The 20,433-nt window shown below is 42.6% G+C and overlaps 1 protein-coding gene across 1 annotated transcript in view; it reads right to left on the bottom strand.

Moving 5' to 3' along the window:
* Positions 1 to 8,839: 8,839 nt before the first annotated feature.
* The window catches only part of cerk (ceramide kinase), a 40,564-nt gene continuing 28,970 nt past the window's right edge, over positions 8,840 to 20,433 (bottom strand). The window contains exons 11-14 of the mRNA XM_044021470.1: positions 19,977 to 20,056; positions 15,777 to 15,982; positions 12,545 to 12,762; positions 8,840 to 9,708 (exon numbers count right to left, since the gene is read on the bottom strand). Of these exons, the coding sequence (XP_043877405.1) occupies positions 9,564 to 9,708; positions 12,545 to 12,762; positions 15,777 to 15,982; positions 19,977 to 20,056 (649 nt within the window). The 3' untranslated portion in view covers positions 8,840 to 9,563. The remainder of the gene's footprint in view (positions 9,709 to 12,544; positions 12,763 to 15,776; positions 15,983 to 19,976; positions 20,057 to 20,433) is intronic.

Below are 20,433 nucleotides of genomic sequence, written 5' to 3' on the forward strand. Positions count from 1 at the left end.
ACTGCAGGTAAATCAGAACGTCTCGTTATCCATTCTCACCCATGGCACATCTTTGCACCAGCATATTGGCCTGTTTTTCTCCCCTCTGCGCCGCCGCCGAGGTTCGATGTCAACCCCAGGGGAGAAAAAGCTGTGCGTGCACACGCGACACTGACACTGCAGGTCGAACCACTCATCGGAGGTGACAGTTTCTGTTTGCCCGCGTCCTGTTGCCTTCCACCCCTGGAGCGGTAGCATCGCACCTCCATCATCTGCAGTCATAAACAGAAAACAAGTCTGTGTCGTCAAATGTATGAGAGCGAGGAGGGAGGAAACGACTTAAACTAAATATTCCTCGGGGGGTTTTGTTGAGACTTGGGTCGTAAGGGTGATTGGAGCCTGGAGAAAGGAGGTATTTTCTAGGGGGCAAACTGACACACAGCAGCAGTCATTTCAGTCACACTGGCTGAAGTGCATTAATATTGGATTGTGCTGTAGCCTGTCTTGACAACAGACCAAGAGACAGTGTTAAAGGAGCATTTCTGTCTGCGGCAACAAGGCAATACACAGACAGCCCCCGTGCCATGTTAAAGTCCAAGGTCTGAAGGGAGAATAAAGGCCGCGGAAGGTGACACGAGTTTCTATTTATATTTTTAAACGTTGTTTTTCCCCTGCCACTGAATATTCCCGAGTAAATAAGTCAACGTTAGGTCTAAGTTTGTGAAATTCGTCTCTGCAAAACTTTTAAATGTGATGCCTGTTACGTTTAAACCAGTGTCAAATGAGTTCACACAGCACTGATTAAACCCATCAGCTCCACATAACCGGCTGTGTTCTGTCGCCTGGCAACATTCCACACACTGAACACTGATCGTTTTATCACTGTTTTTCTACTGTGTGTACAGTAGAGAGGCGACGGCATCTTACCACAGTAATGTCATGAAGCGCAACTTCCCACCGCTTTAAGTTGCAAGTGATTTCATCAGCGCTCGAGTTTCTCAAAATGTATTCAATTAGTTTCCCCTCACGTTCGCTGTAATACAAAAGTGCAAATTACAGAAGTCGAAGTTTTGTTTTTGCATTCTCATTTCTCTGTGTGTTTGCTCCTGCTGACTGATTCCCCCGCAGCCACTTAGGCTGTTGTCGAAGCGTGCCTCACATTCGCGCACGAGAAGAAGCAATTGCAGATGCCTTCTGGTGAATGCAGTCGTTCAGCAGAGAATGGCGGGCGCGTGTGCGCATGGTGTGTACTGTTTCCGAGCGGAACTACCACGCTGAGGCTGGCGGGAGAGGACTAGACGGCGAGAGACATTACATTGTAATTACTTCAAGCACCATTAGGAGCACAATAATGCCCGTGCTTAGAAGAAAACAAAGTCCAAGATGCCCGTTGAATGTGTTGGTGCGTGTGCCTGTACAAACAAGACCTCCTCTTCAAGTGATTAACAAGTAATGAGTAGATTGTTCCAGCAACAGATTTCCTGTTTGCTAACAAAGTGCCAGCCGAGGGTAATGACTTATTCCCACAAAGCAGTGTGGGCTCGCCCACTGGCAGAGACTCCTGCAGCACAACCCCACTCACACACAAAGAGTGGACAGTGAGATTGATGGCGTGGTGGCCTGGCCAGTCTTAGCCAGCAAAGTTACTATAAAAGTAATTAGTAAGACAGTGTGAGTGACTCAAAGGATCAATTCCAGTTGAAGTTAAATACAAATGGAAATAACATCGTCAAATGATCACAGAGGGTTGATAATCAGCGACTAGAGAAGGATAGTTTTTTTCCCCAGTGGCCACTTGTGGTACTGCAACAATAAATACTCAAAAAAAAGAGACACCTCCAGACATAGACATAGGCATTTCTCGACCTGCAGGAGAATTTTCGGCTGGAGTACCACAAGTGGCCACTGGGGGGGAAAAGTATCGTATTATAAATACATCCATGATATATTCCTGTACTGCTCACAGAGAGGTGTGTGATTGAGGGGAGGTGTTAGCACTGGAATATACAATACACCTAGCAATACACTGACGCTTTAAAGATATAATATGTAACATTTCTGCGTTAAAAACAATCTAAAAATAACGAGACTAACGTGTTTCTATTCAAAGTAGCAGCCCCAAAGTTAGAATGGGTTATTTCTGTGTGTTGTTATTTATTAATAGATTCATTTTGCATCATACATACGTTCACATTGTGAAGACAAACACGTTTATTTTTTAAATGATGTGAAATGTCATCATAAATATTGTTATATCGATATCTTTTTTTCTCAAAGGGTTTGACCTTTTTTCACTTCACTGACTCACAAACTAGACACTCAGTTTGAGACTCCTGGTTTAAACAATTCTTAATTAAAAAAAAGAAAATTCCGCTTTGAAAATATTCAATACCCTAATTTTGGTTGATCCTTAAGTTGTAATGTGTCATTTATTCAGGGACTCTGACTTGGTCTAAGTTTCAATTACGTCCTGGTTTCCATTAGTGAAGCGTGTGACAGTCCACGGCACAAGAACCCTGCAGAGTGGATGAGTCACATTACTGTATGTCTGGGACACTTTTCCCTCTGTTTATGAGGTCGTTCTGATGACAGCAGCATCGGCTGCGCTTCAATCCATACTCGTCTGAAGTCGATCTGAGCGCGCCGAAAAAGCTATGGACAATTTATGGATCGCCGTCTACCGAGTTGCACCCATCATTGGCGATAATCCTCACAGGAAAACACTAAACTGCTTCTTAAATCACATGTTTGGACGTTTTCCCTCAGTTTTTTCATAATCTAGGGTCACGTCCACAAAGTGTAACGTTGACAGCAGCAATAATTTGTCTCAGTGGTGACTCTGCTGTTTTATGTGTATATTGATTGTGTGATTAGATCCTCGCTTCCAGCTTTGTCCTATTTTAATCATCCGTGCTTGACGACATATTGAAAAGCTGAATTATTTGTGTTTATCCCAAAGCAACACTGTTACATTAGAGAGAGAGAGAGTTTCCTATTGATTGGAAAGTTAGGAGTCATGAGTTTTTAAATGTCTGGTCTATTAATGAGACTCTAATATGCTTTTTATCAACAAGAGTAAAATATGTTTTCATATTTCTTTCCCATGTAGAGTTGTACATAGTAGTTTTACAGACTCAGACACAGTGATGATTACTTTTCTAGACTTATAACCAAAAAATGACACTTTCCTCAACTGTCGTTTGACATAGATAAAAAAAGTAAAAGAAAATATTCACATTGCAGAAGTTAAGAAAAATCGTATCAGAGAATCGATTCATTGTTGCGGCCCCACTGTGGAACACATTTAACATGTTAGATTAGATTATCAGGTTATTGATCCCGCACCAGGGAAAGAGACAGGTGAAATTTGATGCTGCAAGACAAACCATGATCAATTTCTTTTGACAAACAAATCACAGTAAATGCTTAATTTCTGTGTCATGGTCTGCTCACTTACACTCAATAAAAGGCCAGAAAGCATTTTCTTCTGTTTAACGATGTAATCACTTGTCCAACGTCCTCCGACTGAGAGCTCTCATAAATATGGCAGCGCGAGTATAAATTATGGCATTTTTACAGCGCAATTGTTGCTGCACTTAAACATAACTGTGTCCTTTTATTTATTTAAAAAAAAAACACACACAAATAATGCAACTGAAAGCAGGGAAAACACAACACGAGGCTAAAAGGTTTCACATTTGGCTGCACTTGTGCTAAACCCAACGCTCCATGCAGCAAATTACATATGATTGCATTGCTTTGGGATGATTATTATTATTCGCAAGATTATGAAATTTTCTGGGCGTGTAGTCGTCTTGCTAATTGCTACATTAATGCTAATTCGAGGGCCTCTTACTTTGAGTGTTGGCTTTTACTCTAAATGACTACAATGTGGAAAAATGGTTCACTTGACGGGTTGGGGGAGGGAATGAAGGAACAACTTCACTGTAAGAGAAGGGAAACAGAACGGCTGCGTTATATTCACATGAAAAACAGCCATGATGAATGAAAACAGCTGCTTTTTCTTTCACCTGCTTATTACATACTTCATAACAACATCTATCATCTACTCACTGTCTCGTCTGATCATTTATTTATATAGCTTTATAAGATGCTGAATAATTTATAGAAATCTCATCAAACTGGGGAGGTAATTCTGGTGCATGCGCGGAACACCAAGTCCAACTCTACTCCGACTAAGTGTTTACATGCAGGAGTAATCAGACTCAATACATACTAATATACTAATTCCAATACATTTCCATTTATGGTAAAGGATTGGATGTGGAGGACGAAGTGGTAGAAAACGGTTGGATGGATGGATCGCTCACAACTACTCGTTGCTGTTTGCGGCGTGCTCGGCTACACAAAGCTACTCCCTGTAAAGAGCGAGAACGACACAAACAAGGCACTTCCCATGATACCATGCTGTTCCTCCGACATCATAATCTCTGTGTTTTGTTATTGTTTTGACTAAGAGACCCCTAATGGCAGAAATGACATACTGTGCGCGTGTAACGCCATAATAATATACAATGACACCCGAATTAAACAAAACCACATTACTGGGCTCAGTGTTGAGGTCTGACCTCGCAGCATGTGCGAGTGCATTAGTGGGTTGAAATGTGTGAGTAAAGGTGGTGTGCGGGTGAGACAGAGAGTGAGAGATAAGTGGCCGGTAGTGGCTCCTGACTGAGAGGATCGACTTTTATGGCCTTATTGATCTAAATCTCTCACAGGGAGCCGAGTCCGATCAATACAGACAGAAGTGGTGTTTGGACCGCGCTCTGTTTCTCACACATGGAGCTTTCGCGCCACCCACCTGATTCCCCCCACAGTCTATCACATAATAAACAATAGTGTTTATGGGTGAGTTTGGCCTGCAGTGGGAAACAGTCCTTTTTAATAGGCTACTGTGATTACGTCATGTGCAGCCTATCCAACCAGGTCGCCAGGATCATATGATGCAAACCACACAGACATGTGCATCAATATGATAAAAGCGAGATTGCAATAAACAGTCAGTACATGCACAGTTTAGTAGAGCTAAGGCCGTAGTCCGACTAAGACAGGCAATCGGACAACTCGCCGTTGTCGGACAACTTATTAGCCGTAACATGTCTGCCTCCGCCTCCGTAGGTGGCGCTGTATTTCTCTATAAGCTGGAATTAGTTTCTTGTTGACCTTTTACGTCACAGAAAAACAAACAGTAAATCTTGTCCCTGCAACAGTCCAAAAGTGGTTCTTTTCTCCGTAGCTCTTGCTGTTGCCTATGCAATTGTGTTGTTAGTTATTTTCCGACGAGGACGTGCACAACGCCAAATCCAACTCCAGTCCGACTAAGCGTGTACATGCATGAGTAATCGTACTATGAATCAATCCATTAAGAAAACTGAATTATTGTCTTAGTCCGACTAAAACCGGACTTTTAACATGCACGTAAACACAGAGTGAAATCCTCCACCCACCACACCCTTTCCCAAACACATCAGGGAACTATTCAGTTCAATTCAATTCAAATTTATTTGACCAACACCAAATCACAACATCCAAAAAGGCAGAAACCTTTCCAACATTATAGAGAGAAGAGGAAAGACTCAAAGATGTGCGGCCATATGCCTAGACCGGTTGGGGTGAAAGGAAAACAAAGAACAAGTTAGAGGCGCAGATATATATAACAATTGTATCAAGTTATAAGTCTTGACAAGACAATTCTCAGTCAGTTACGACATGTACGAAAATGTAGTAACATAAAGACCTTATTCTAAGGCTGTGAAAACCAAGCGATTTGTGTGTGAGGTTATTATACACTTAAAATGATAACCGATTTTTGGTTGTGAAGGTTCAGCCACGAAGAGGATCTGGCTAGGAACAGGAAAAGACAATGAACGAAAATTGATAAAACAACACAACTTCACAACATTGAGACACACAAATGATGTTGTTTGCTGTTGGGTATGAGAGTTTTGCTTGATTTCTGAACTGAACACAGTTTGTCAAATACCTCACATTCAGACACTTTTCCCTCTGCAAACTGAACAATTATTACATTTTCCATGGCTTGCTGCGAAGTTCCTGCTGTTTGTGCGTCACAGCTCAGACAAAGGTTCAAAACACAAAGGGAGGTGAATAATGGTACAAAAACCTTTCGTATTCCTAATGGAGACCCTTGTTGAAAAGGCTGAACCGGCGCAGTAATGTTAGGAACAAGTCTGAAAGACACTCTGCATTATCATGAATCCACAACGCAAACTGTGGTTGAAGCAAACGAGAAAAGGAGGGAAAAGATGTGGAAGGAAGTGTGAGCGAAGTGACGGACGTGTTAGATGAGAAGCGGACAGATTAAGAACAAGAGTGTCCAGGGGACGTTACAGCAATGCCATGTCCTGTTGAGAAGCCTTTTGTATGGGGCACTGGGGACAAGTGTCTGCTTTTTGTGCGCGCGTGTGGCAGCGCGGGGTGTTTGCCACTGTTTCGCCTCACCTTGCGTCTCAGGTGGGATGTGGGAATGAGATAGCGGCTCTCGGAGGGCCGCCGACAAGCAGATGGAGAATAAATCAATGAGAAAGTAGCAAAGCAACAAAATGGTGGGGAGAGAAAATGAGACGAATTTAGTTGCAGGTGTGGACTGGAGTCGCTGACAAATCCCTGTGGTGTTTGTTGCCATGCGTGTGCTTATATTTGAGTAATGTGGGACCATTTTGAGGACATTCGGTCACTTAGGTAGAGAATATTTACTGTGCTACCAGCAGTGGTGGTCAGACGTGGTAGGAGATGACTTCAGTAAAAAAAAAATGGTATTATTTTTCATTTACTATCACACGCAATAATCATAATAATACATTTTTAAGTGGGACACAAGATGGTGTTACTCTACGTATGTGGCGCGTTGTGCCACCTTATAAATAATGCATAAGGGAAGTATAATAAAGATGTGTTTTTCCAAAGAATAAACACAGGCCCACACTTGCACATAAAAATAAAAACATTTGCCTGGTTTCAATTTGTTAAGCATTAACTATAAGGGCTTATGTGAGGACATGCCTTTTAAGTGTCATTTGTTGATTGACAACCTGCGCTGTCACTTGGATCACTTTGCATATCTGCGAATAGAGCATTTTAATAAAATATGCGTTCCAAATTCAGTTTCTCCTTCTCTTTTTGCCATCTGTCACCTTGAAACTGCCTCACGGTGTCAAGAAAGAAACGGGACTCCAGACTATGTGTGCAGAATGTGCACAGCTTGAAATACCACTCCATCTCAGCAGAGACCTTTGATGTCTGATGTTCTTTAATGAAACATCTTGCTCACATCAGAGCACCCTATTAAATTTCCCTCATAAAAAGGAGAAAGAGTGAGATTGAGAAGGCCAGAGCAAGGGAGGTCTGACCTTTGAGTGTGTGTGTGTGTGTGTGTGTGTGAGAGAGAGAGAGACAGATAGAGAGATTGAAAGAAAAGTAAAGAATAAAGCAGCAGTAGCCTCAAACATACCGCAGGGACAAACACTGGTGGAAACCACTTTATTAAGCATTTAAATAAAACAGATCATCACAGCGTCTACTTACATCACAGTTTCATTTAGGTTCTAACTTAAATATGGACAGAACAGCAACACTTAACACTTAAAAAAGCTTAACTTAAATTGAAATTTATACTGAAACAGAACTAGTCACATCCTTTTGTGGTGTTTGTTGTGTAACAATTACGTTGTGATTCACACAAACTAACATACAGTGTGCTGAGGTCAGTCCTCTCTAATGGAGTCGGACCAGAATGGACAAACCAAACATATTGTTTTACATTTACTCTTGCACCTGTACATTAATAAACCAGTGTGCTCGTTATTCACGATCCACACTAATGAGTTCACACACACACGACTTATCTCTCAGTATAGCACCATCAGGTCTGTTGTCGCCCCATGACATTCCTGTGCACAGCACGGAGGAATGAAGGGTAGTGACCGATGTAATGGAGAATAAATGGAGACTAAATGGGCCTTGAGTCTCACAACACCAAGAAACATCTGCTCAAAAGACCGGTCTTTCAGCAGTTTGATGTTTTTTTGCTGCTGCTGCTGTATACACACAAACTCTGCGTGAGTCGGGCCTGATAGTATTGCTTGACAGAGTACTTTCAGATGAAGGATCCAGCCAACAAATAATGCTACGGCGTTTCTGCTCAAATCGAATCGTGGCAGAATAATAACCCACACTCAAGAGGAACTTTGGATTTCAATTCACTGATGCATTTCTGAAAACAGTCCTTGCCTACATTTACTGTCTGTGTGTGTGTGTGTCTCTGAGTGTGTGTGTGTGTGTCGGAGCATCATACTGCAGACTGAGGATGAAACATCATAGACAACAAACCTCAGTACTGACTAAACCCGGAGAGGATTCAAAGAGAGGAAAGGAGCTTTTAAGGTGTTACATTTGAAGGAGTGTGCGTGCCTGTTTTAGCAGTGTGTTGCTACAGTGAGAGAGTGTCTGCAAAATAGCAGTCATGAGACTTGTTGTGATAAAACGTGACACACACACACACACACACCATTCTCTGTTCTTCTTAGGACACTGCATTGACGTATCCCTCACCTTAACCATCACCACCAATTTAACCAGTTCCTCCAAAAAAGAGGTTCTGCCTCCTTAGAACCAGGTTTAGATCTCCATGAAGACTAACGGTCTTAGCAAGGTCAGAGTTTATGCTCAAAAGAAAGAAAATATCCTAGTGAGGTAACACATACAAGTACACACTAAAAAACAACAACACAATAGAAGCAGCTGCTTCTTCTACAGTGACCTCTTCTTCCGACAAATCAAGGCCAGCTTGACCTGGTCAATTATTATTATTTTTAATCCATTCAACAGATTATATCTCTAATAACAATAACCATGTATAATATCGGCTAATCCCAGGTGATGGCGGAACTGTTGCTAGTTTCCAGCCAGAGAGGGAAAGCGCTCAGAGCCACAGGTGCAGCGCAGCAGTGCTGAGACACAATGAATCACTTAGCAACCACTTTGCCTTATTACCCAGCAGCCACCGGGGTCCTGTTAGTGTATTAGCAGGGTATTCAGTTCTTTTCATTATTGCCCCTGGCTCATATCTACTTTCACCTGAGTCACAGATGAAATGTTTTTTCCCCCCCAAAAAGGGAGCAGCAGATTGCATGTGGGAGCTTCTTCTTTCTTTAAAGTCTTTATTTTATCAGTGTCGCAGGATTTTTTTTTCCCATTTAAAGCAATCCTTCTATCACCTTGGCTTGTCTATTTGCGTTCTCCTTCATGTCCGTTTGGAAATCCTATTTCTGACTGCCGTGAGTCCAGCTCAGGCCAGGTCAGCTCTGTTTCACCCACACAGTCTCCACCAGCCAGTGTGGCAGCTTTTTTCTTTTATCATTCCATCACAGCCTGAGCAAAGAGAAGACCTCCTGCACATTTTACTCGCACTAAAGAGATACGGGATGCCGTTTTTTCCATTGACACTTTGGTGATGTGTGCCTTTCCCCCCCCCAAAAAAAAGTATTTTTCAGAGTGCAACTTCACAAATTGATTTCTAGTGGCAAAAATGCATCGTCCAGCTCTCAGTCCGCACAGTGTGTGATTGACTGTGGGGCCCGCGGTGCACAGGGATCTTCAAACACACAAGACGGCTGCTGCTGCTGCTGCTGCTGCTGCTGCTGCTCCTCGATACCGCGGGCAAACAGTCGGATCAACCGGCACTGGACGCTGCAGAGAGAAAAGAGTTCACACACAAACAGCTCATCATTTCGCCCCAATAACAACCCCTCAACGTAATGACTGTTGAGGCCCCCCCCCAGGTGTGCTGACTTGTGTAAAAGACCCTTTTAAAGAGTTGCGATAACAGATGTCGCAGTACAGATGGGCCCCGACGCACTTTAACGACACGCGTGGCGGTTTCTGATGCGTGTGAGGTCCAATGAAGACTGAACACAATGGGTGTTATGATAGTACAGTATGTTGTGTAGCCTGTGGCTATGTCTGGCACCTCTAATGTCTTTTTTTTTTTTTTTACTGGAACACCTGTTGTTTTGAATAACGGAACAGCACGGCGTTTTATCCAAATGACAACTGTGACCGTAGTAACGCGAAAACTGACCGTGATGACGACATCCACGGAACTTTGCGGGTTCGATTCCATCGCTGTGGCACCTTGCCAGCTTTTACTCCCACATGGATTAGTAAGTTTAAAAGCAAAACTCTTTGCTCTTTCCCTTTTTCTTTCTTACTTTCAGTCCGTTCGGCCTGGGCTATTATCATTAATTATCCACAGCCGAAGAACGATTAGCAGAGAGGAAGAGACGATAAATGGACGGACTTCTGCTTTAATTAAAGGGGAGTAGCCTTTTAACATGGGGAGGGCCATTAAATTAGCAACATTACAGCGCCATGCATCACTGGCAAAATACAATGGAGCATGAAATAAATGACGTGTCAAGCCGCAGTGCCACACTGGCTGTACAGAGATGTGATGTGTGTGAGAGACTGACGTGTGGACAGTGCCAGAATAAGTGCCAGCGGAGAACAATGGACGTGTCTCCAGATCAGACGCAGCTGGACGCTCGCACTGCCAATTGAACTACTGCTCTCGCTCCTTTCACAGCAAACAGTGGGACATCTTTATTTCCAGGTACTGCTAATATTTCCTCTGTACGGATTATTTTACATACTGACATTTGAAACATTTTGGGGTTTTTTTTTTATTAAATGATTCATCATGATTCACGTTATCATGTATTAAAAGAATAGGAGTCAGCTCTAAGGTGATGGCAGTATAATATACAGTGCTAATTTTGTCATAGGGTATCTAGATTTGGGTTTCAATATATGAATATGTATTTGTTTCTTACACTAAATGACTTGTTTTTATTATAGTTTGCTTTTTATTGTATAACTTCTTTTTATAAGTATACTTGTGAAGCATTTTATATTGCATTTTTGCACAAAATCTGCACAAACTATTGCTAAGTCTTACTTAGCAATTAGCAAACGATCACTCGATTAATCAGGGAAATTATCGACAGATGAAGCGATTATAAAAAATAATGTACTTTCTACTTTCTTGCCAAATTAATGCAGCACGTTGGCCCCACGGTCCATCATGCTTTGTGCTAGACTAGTCTCATTGTAGTGTTTTTTAGTGTGTCTTTGCAGGCTGCTTTATTTTGGTAATTAAAAGGGATTAGGGAAAAGAAAAACAAAAAAGCAATGACCCTCTAATGATGAAATTGGTCACAACACATTCAATCGTTAGCTATTTCAGTTTTGTTTAAAAGTAAATGTGACTAAAAAACTGTAAATCCTACCTCGTGTGCTGTGAATACTGAGCTCCCAAGCAACAGTGTGTGATCAAGTCCTGCTTAAGCCTCAGTTATACATGATCCTCAGAAAGAATTTAGGGCTATTTAAACTAAGATTACAGCCTAATACGCAGAAGTGAAGTCTGTACCATGAATACCCAACCATGGTGATGCAATCGCTTTGAGCTCTGCAAGGATGTGAATATTTCCTCCATTAGATTGTTTCTGCAATATTGTGCATGCAGACTCTAAGTCATTTGGCAGTCATCATCTGAGCTGCCGGCCTCTTCAAAATGTAATTTTTGTCACAGCCTTCTTAATAGTGAAAATGAGTGGGCACGGTGGTAAAATGATTGAAGTGTGCCCTTCTTGAGCCGGGACAAGTGTTTGTTTCAGTGTTACAGTATTAAAAAGCCGTATACATTGGCAAAACATCCATCATTACACATAAGTGACAATAACTTCCCGCTGCCAGCCGCCAACTTTCTGATTCATGCTTCACACTGAAGCTCAGTTTTAGTTTCGAATACTGCAACTTTATTTCAAATAAAAACAAAGTGCGGGGGGGGGAGGGGGGGGTTTAACGGACCGTGGTCATACTAACCACGTCTCGCACATTTCACACCTCATTTGTGTTTCGTTGTATTCTTTGAGCGCTGAGTTGTGCATGTGTGGGTACTTGCTGACTTCTTCATAGCGTTCTGGAAAGAAAAAGAGCAGGCGCATGGTCCGTTTGGTCTGTACTAGCCTCGCCTCGGCACTGGTACCAGGTACTTTTTTTAGTGCGTACTCTGGTGAGGTTCCAAGCGAGCTGAGTAGGCACTATGCGAGTGCCGTCACAGGAAGAGACGTCCGCCACAGAAACAAGCCGAACAATGCCGAACAGTAGATCAGGTTAAAAGACTTAACAATTCCAAAAAACGTGGGTTAATCGCCAACAATTGACAGGGAAATGTCTAAATTCTCAATATTTAACAGAGGAGTCTGGTGGATTTAGCGACAGCACTGCGTCAGATGGAGTCTGTGCTCCGGTCATGGAGGAAGTACTGAACAAACAGTTTTAATGAACTGATTCTAATGATTACGTTGAGTAGGTGCTATCCTTGTAGTGGAAAACCAACCTAAACCGTGGCGAGGCGAGCTGGGAAAAGGGAAAAGGGCCAAAAGTATGACCCTGCCCGAAGTTACCTGACATAACAACTGTAATGCGGCAGTTGAAGTGACAGATTCTGTGATTTGTTTACCTGACTTGGATCGCAGCATGATGCAGGATCTCTCCATCGCAGCTCCAGCTGCTGTGGGCTCTGCCGTCGCTGCTGCAGGTGGTCTGGCAGGAGCACACTGGACTGAAGTCCGCCTTCTTCTGAGTCTCGCTAAGGTCTTCGAGCGACACCAGCTGCTGGTGCCGCGGCTGGAAGCGAAACTTGGTCACCCGGTGGACCTCGACAAACGGGTGGTCAAACTGGGGAGAGAGAGCGAGGCCGAGACAGATGCAAGAGAGGAGGGGGAGGAGAGACGGATGGATAAATGGGTGAAGCAACAGATGTGACAACAGATGGTGCAGAGGTTAAAGACCACACTCTCTTGAATGACCCGAAGTTTCATCCTCAAAATGCAGTTTTATTTACGGTGGAATGACAGACAGGTAGTAAAGGCACGTATACCTCTGCTCCAAGTCAGGGAAACAAAACACAAGCATCAAGTGTCACAGAAACTTGATGATTTGAGTTCACACTGTGTCAACATGCACTTCTGGATCATTTAAACGCCTCCCAACGAACATAAACCACTTCATTTTATACACAAGAGCACACAAAATGGGCAGTGCAACAATTCTGTGAAATATGATGATTATATTGCCTGATAAAAGATAAAAAAGGTGTATTTTTTTTGTTGTTTAGCTTACCAGCTCCTGGTGGGTGCGGTAAAAATTTAATCTGCCTTCAATTGTGTTTTTTTATGGACTCCTACTGATTTTATAATGAAAAGCAAAACTGCATGTGGGGTTGTCCTTCCCTTTTTCACCATTTATCAAACAGGGGAACAAATACAAAATAATGGAAAGAGAGAGCGAAACAGAGAGAGAGAGAGAGCGGGGAGAAGAGGTCAGATGAAATGGTGGTGCATAAAAACAATGTAAACGACGGAAAGAAGAAAATAGAGAGATGAAAAGTCAAAATCTCCTTTCATCTCGCTCAGTGTCGCAGAGAGGTGCAGCTCACTCCGACGCACTATTTTCCTCAACTTCACAGAGTGCCACTTTCTCACTGACTTCTTTTCTTTCCTCCTCTGTTTTCGTCTCTCTCTCTTCATGCTCTCACTCTCCGGCGCTCTCTCATCCCCGAAAGCAGAGTGACAGCCATTTATTTCACATCAGACCCACTTTATGACTGCAGCCGCTTTGCATTCATGCCGGACGGTCTGCCTAAAAGGCTTTCTGACAAGGCCATGAATACGCTTAGTGGCTTCTCACTGCTTGTTTCTCTCTGCTCGGCTGGACAGTGATGCTGATATTAAGTGAACTTTGATGCAAAGTCTCGCTCAGGCTGCTCATACGACCACTTGTCTACCTCATACTGTGCCGCGAGGAGAGCAGCGACAACATCCCGGAGCTGGAGACGTGACTCTCCACCGATAGCGTCACAACATGGATACTGAAATATGGGATTCTTAGACAGCAGTTTAGTAAAGTATAATCTTTTGTTTCATTGTAAACCAATGCTGTTTTGGTGGCCGTGGAGGATACGACACCTCATCGCCCCGTAGCTTTCCAGATATTGCTTTCTGACTTAAGTCGTGGACACAGCGCTTCGACACTGCCGTCCATACATGGATTTCCAAGTGTCTTGTCAAAAGCTACACTGCAAAACACAAACTGTGAGTCTGAAATGTTAGTATTTTGACCTTGGGAAAAGACTCTATAATCAACTGTTCGTCGTTACATACAAAAAAGGGACGCCTTTCATCTTTGTTTGCATATTAAGCTTCTACTTCAAATCACAAAACGCAGAGTCTGAGTGGTTTGTCCATTTGGGCTCCATAAAGAAAGCCCCCCCCGCCGAAAGTGCACATAAAAGGCTTATCCCTGGGCTACGAAAAACCAAATGATTTGAATCATTATTGACTTAAACAAACATACTTCTGTACCACCCAAGTTACCACATTTCAGTCAAACAGCAACAGCCTCTGCACTCCTATCTTTGAAAAGCTGTATTACTGGCTTTTATCTGACAGCAACCTCTTAAAATATCCCCCCCGCCCAAAAAAACCCCAACTCATCCTTGTGCTCCACAAAGCTAAAACATGTTGATTTGAAAAGTTCAGACTGACCTCGGGGTGTCAGTGTTGGCTCAAAATACAGTTTACAATCTCAGAACTCTACCAAGGCCGAGCCACTGAAATTACTTCCAAGATTCTTCTAAATGGGATAAACTTCCCAAGGTCCTTCCTGAAGTAATAATTACTAATCACTACACTTCCCCTGGTAATACTTTCACAGCCCTAAGAGGGCATTAGTCTGGTATCAGCCCGTTCTCCCATACAGCAGATCCCTGATGCAGCGATTACTGGTGCCTCTCCGGACCATGGTGGAGGTTATTTATGATACGTGGGAAGGCACAAGGGGGCCAATGACATGACGGCTAATTATACTGTCCAACTGCATTTTTTCTTGTTAAAAATATATTCTAGAAAACTTAAATACACCATATATATTTAGTCACATCCTTCATGTGTAACCACTTTCTTTTTTCAAAAATCATTAGGCATTTCATTTGTATTGCTACGAAAGTGTAAAAATATCATGCGGTGTGACCGTCCAGTCATGAATCCAGTTTTGGACATTTATTTAAAATCAATCTTAATCTATCAAATTTATTTTCTGCCCTATTTGGCATAAATTCTAAAGTGTTTTGTAACCTCATGTGAAATTACAGTGATCTTGTAATGATATTTCCCTCTTATTTACGCAAGTAAACTTTGTCCGAGTATGTCCATTTTATGAAATATATGTGGTGCGACATGAAGAAACCACCATTTTGGAGCTTTCATTTTCAAAGCCACCCCAAGACAGGATGTTACATCACAAACAACTTTGCAGAGGACCCACAGAATGTGTTAGCAGGTTTGTAACTCTCTCTCATCTTTTGATATAACTGCTTTTAAAATGGCTGGTAGATAGTTTCCAAATATGGATGTCATGTGGTATGACCTCAAAAACACAATTTTGACACTTGGTCCTGTTAGCGTAACTGTTAGCAAAGATGGCGGACACTGTTTACCTTCTGGCAATGAGGTCCCGCCCCCTTGTACGAGTGGAATTAGCTTTGCAGTTTCACTGGTGGGCACGTAACAAAAAAAAAGAATGAAGATATTTCTCGACTCAGAGGAAACTGAGGTTGGAATACAAAGCTAAATGCAAATCGGTGAAGTATTCCTTTAAGTTACGACCCCTTCCTTCCTTCCTTCCTTCCTAACCTGGTCGTCTTTGTTGGTGTGTCGAAGAAGGTGTTTGAAGAAATCGAGGCGGGAGCACTCCCTGACCAGGATGAGGTCTGTAGTGCCGTCGGCAAGGTGGGCGGACGGCGACAGGCCTTGCGGGCTACGTGGACACGCGCAGCTCATACTGGCTGCGTTGATGGCAACGAACTTTCCATGGATCACGCTCCAACCGCCGCTGTCGCCTGAAACAGAGGAGCGTGTCGAGCTTGAGTGAGATTGGCTTGCATTGTATTTTTTATTTTTTTTCTACCGTTATTCAGTTCATTCTGTTTGGAACAGAAAAAAGTTCTCCGAGGTTTGATTTTTTTCGGAGTGGGAGGATGAAAAACCCTGGCAGACATCATAGCATTCTCGATCAAATGATAGAGGAAAGAAAAATATAGCTTTTGGTTAAAAAAAATGAATTAAATAAAACTCCACTGTATTAAAGCTCTTAAAATTCTGCTTTGAGACGTGTATGTAATACTTTAATATAAAATACATTATACAGCATATTGGACTTTTGTTCAGTATAAATATATGAAAATGTGCAAATAATGTGAATTCACTCTGACTTCAGTATTTTCACATGAAAGTTAGGGCACGTTCAAGCGGGGAAATCTGAGACTCTTCAGCAAATGCTGTTGAACACGTTAAGCCTTGTCCACTAGCCATTTACTTTTAGCTCCTCTCTCTTTCCTCTCGACCTAAATCTCCTCTATCTGACACTAGTAAATAAGGAGGCTCAGTGCTGCAGTGAATAGACGCCACTGCTCTATTCGACAAAAGTTCTACAGCCTCTGCAGATGCTTGGATTGTGTCAGCCTTGAAGTGATGCGGTCGTTTGGGATTTTACCTCACGGAACACAGGAGGTGTAGGTCTACTGCCGCCTCCATCAGTACATTCAGAGACTTCAGTGTTCAAAAGCCTTCCAGAGGCAGCAGAAGATGACCCAGTTCTATACTCTATACTATAAATCCATCCATAGATCCAATATTAGAACAATAGAAACCTGATGTGATCCAAAACCCAGACTGTAAAAATAAAAGTCCATGAGTCATTTTTTAAGCTGTTTATGTTATACTTGAAGTTAATGCATCGGCACAAATTACTCCATTTGAAACTCATTAGTGGTTTTAAAATGACTGTGTGCGGCTGATATCGGTATCAGTATTTACTCAAGGTTGCGATATTGGTATCAGTATCAGGCAGGAAAGATAAGGAGCACACGTATCAACGCACACTGACTACACAGAACAACGTTATTACATAACCCCACTTCAAAAATCTCGAACTTCCTCAGCACAAACCGGTGCGAGTTAGATAAGAGACAAAATTAGCTACTACCGCTACTTTTAAGCCGCCAGTTTTTTGTTTTTTTTACAGAAATGCCGAAACTAATCATCTGTGTACCATCAGGTAATGACTTTTAGAAATGATACTGTGTATTTTGCACAAGCTTTATGAGTCCTGGGGTTAAGTTCCAAGCTTGTCACACTACAGCAGTGATGCTGATGAGGGTCCATTAAGATCCAGATGTCTTGGCAGGAAGCCTCGGAGCAGCATTTCCCTGACGACTGAGCCGAGAGAGAAACTTTGATGCTGTACTAAAGCTTCTGTTACGAAATACAATTACGTTTGGCTGATGAAGGGCTCACGCTATCAAAGAGAGCTGTACAGAAAGGAGACACACTGCGTTAACTTGAAGTCATCTTGTTATGATTAGATGCACATGTGGCCTCCGAGTCTCAAGTGACAGATGCGATGGCTGCACTTCACAAATCGCCACTCTGTTCCTCGGAGATTAGCGGCTGTTTACAAATGACGGCGTATCAAAGAGACAGTGGTATCATCACCCACGGGACTGGCAGTGCCTGTCACCAGCCAGTCACTGCAGTGAGCTGCAAAAAGTGATCACAGACTTCGAAAATTAGCATCTGACTGTTTTTTTATGAGCGTCTCAGAGGGAAAATTATGTGATCTCGAAAAAGCAAAACGACTCATTACCTTTCCCCCTCATTTTGCAAAACAAACCGACAGAGGTGATAACGCGAGCCGATGATAACAAGCCCGTTGAGGCTACATGGATAAAACAATATTTTAATTGGGAATCTGTGATTAACGCTACATTAAAAAAGAAAATGTTAAAAAAAACAAAAAACAAAAAAAAAACCCCAACAACAAATCCAACTGCGGACCGTAGGCTCTTCATTTGGTGAATGTCTCCAAATGAGTATTTGCTTTTCAGAGGGGAGGTTGGCTCATTTGCAGAGAGAGTGAGTGTGTCGTGCCTCATTGATTTAGCAGTTGTCTCAGATTTCCCATGCCAGAAAAAGAGAGAAAGAGACACAGAGACGGAGAAATCGCAAAAACAAACAGCAGCAACGGCGTGAGACAAACCCGCTGGCAGAGCCAAATATCTTCCTGATTAGTGGGAGTCTGTCACATATCACACACACACACACAGGATACACTTGCTTTCATATTTACACAAGAACACACACACACACACAAACCATAAGAAGTCGCAGTCCCAGATAGCCAGAGCAAGACGTAAAAATCTTAAATGTAACACCAGCACACTAATTAGAGGGAAAAAAGAACACACACAAACATGCACCAGTGCACCCACACAGGAGTCACTATTTCATCTGCCTCCAGAGGTTTGTGCTGCTGTGCTGGTGGGCTGAGTGGATAGTAGATAACGAAGTGTGTGTGTGTGTGTTTGTGTGTGAGAGAGGGGAGCCACATCACCTTCGAGGAAACCGGGCGTTGACTTTTTGTATGAAATTTGGATCCCAGTTTATAATTGGGATCCAAATTTCACTCAAGCCTAGAAGCACATCAGACAGTCTGAGGTAATTACTACGTGGTCCGGCCTGAGTATTGCCTTCCAACAGATTGCCTGGCCAAATGATCCGCATCAGAGTATTCGCGGTTTCAAATCGTAAGTACGAAACATGTTTGATATTTACGACTTGAAAGCGACTGGGGCGTGAGCAGAACCCCGCAATTAGAACTGTAATTTGTACAAGCCAAGTTGATTCTGTCCTCTTTTTCTGTCATAACTGACGCCGCCAACAGTCCACCTCCATGTCTGTTTATATTCTTAAATCGCAATAAATCACGGGAGTTTCTGTGAGATCCCAAATCCCTGGAATCTCCTCCCTGAAACGCCAAGTGTGTGGTCCTGTGTCTGGACTGGATCGTCTAGTCTGCGCTTTCTCGCGATTAAAACGTTGAAAAACGGTTACAAAGTTTGTTGTGCTTTTGTGGGGCAGGCTCTAGCCGTAGATTCACTTGAGAATCCATCGGAAAATGAAGCACAGTGGTGCTTTGTTGTTTTGCCGGGAAAATGGAGGCACACGAGCAAACTAAACCATCTTCTCGGGCGGGCAATCGCCACATCGGCGCCTGTGAAAGTATTTTGAGTTCTACACCAAATCAAACAGAGGAACAAGTTAGACCCACTCGAGTGAAGCAGCCAGAGAAGCATCACAGATCAGCAGCACAGTTCATCAACCTCACATAATGTGTGTGTGTGTGTGTGTGTGTGAATATCATGCAATATATTATATTGGAAAAAAAGTGACAGCCCTGCTGTACACGTAATCTGATCATGCAGAGGAAGAGCTGGATTATGGAGATGTGTAAATACGGCAAAAAAAAAAAAGAAAAAGTACAAACAACAGCACCAGTGGGGCTCGATGGAGAGTGGAGCAGTGTCACTAAAAATCAGTTTTATATTTTCTCGTCAATAACCCATCAAGAATCTCATCAAGAACTCCTCCATGCTGCGGGAGACGAAAATAGTCCCAAAAGAAAATTGAGATAAAGTAAACATTTGAGAAGCAGGGGATGGTGTTATTTACTCTCAGACTTTCTCTGGTATTTATTGTTCCCCAAAAGAGAGAAAAATGTGAATCTCCCCTGATTTAGCTCCTGGTGTGCGCGTGTGTGTGCGTGTGTGTGTGTGTGTGTCTGACTTTAAGAAAAAAGACAGCCAGTGTGGAATTGTCTCATCCTCTTAGTTCTTGGTCTTTTCCTCTCCAAGCAGGAGTTTAGGAAAAACCATTTACAAAAATAGTTTGAAAGGAAGAAAAACAAGCAGATAACGAGGCGGAGGAATAAGAAAAACAATTTTTTTTTTTCCCCCCCCTTGGTGTGATTAATTTAACATAATCCCAAACTTGTACCTTTATCAGACGCTTCCTTCTCCTCCAACATCCCCCGCTGCTTTTCCTTTGATGAGTGCTTGTGCAGACAGACATGGCACCTGAAATATCAGCATAACTTCATTTCTACAGTCATCACGACAACAGCGAGCTGCTCTGCCTTAACAAGCCTAAATGATTCATTAGGTACAAATACATTCTAGTCTATTCTACCCCGATGTGGTTTGTACCTGTTCGTATCGCAGTTTAACTATTCTGAAGTTCTTTTTGTCAGAGGTGCTCATGTAAGTCGAGAAAAGGCCTTTAGAGGCCGAGTCATATCACATTTTTATGGGAAAATAAGCTGTCAGGAAAACATGGCGTTCTCACTGATGAATGTTTTTTCTAGCCTTCCCTTTCAGTCTCAATAACGAATGCAAACAGCGTTCGGCATCTCAAAAAAACACAAACCACTTATTCTGGCTCGTGTCAGAAGAGA

Source organism: Solea senegalensis, linkage group LG3, assembly GCF_019176455.1.
Source record: "Solea senegalensis isolate Sse05_10M linkage group LG3, IFAPA_SoseM_1, whole genome shotgun sequence".
Taxonomy (NCBI): Eukaryota; Metazoa; Chordata; class Actinopteri; order Pleuronectiformes; family Soleidae; genus Solea; species Solea senegalensis.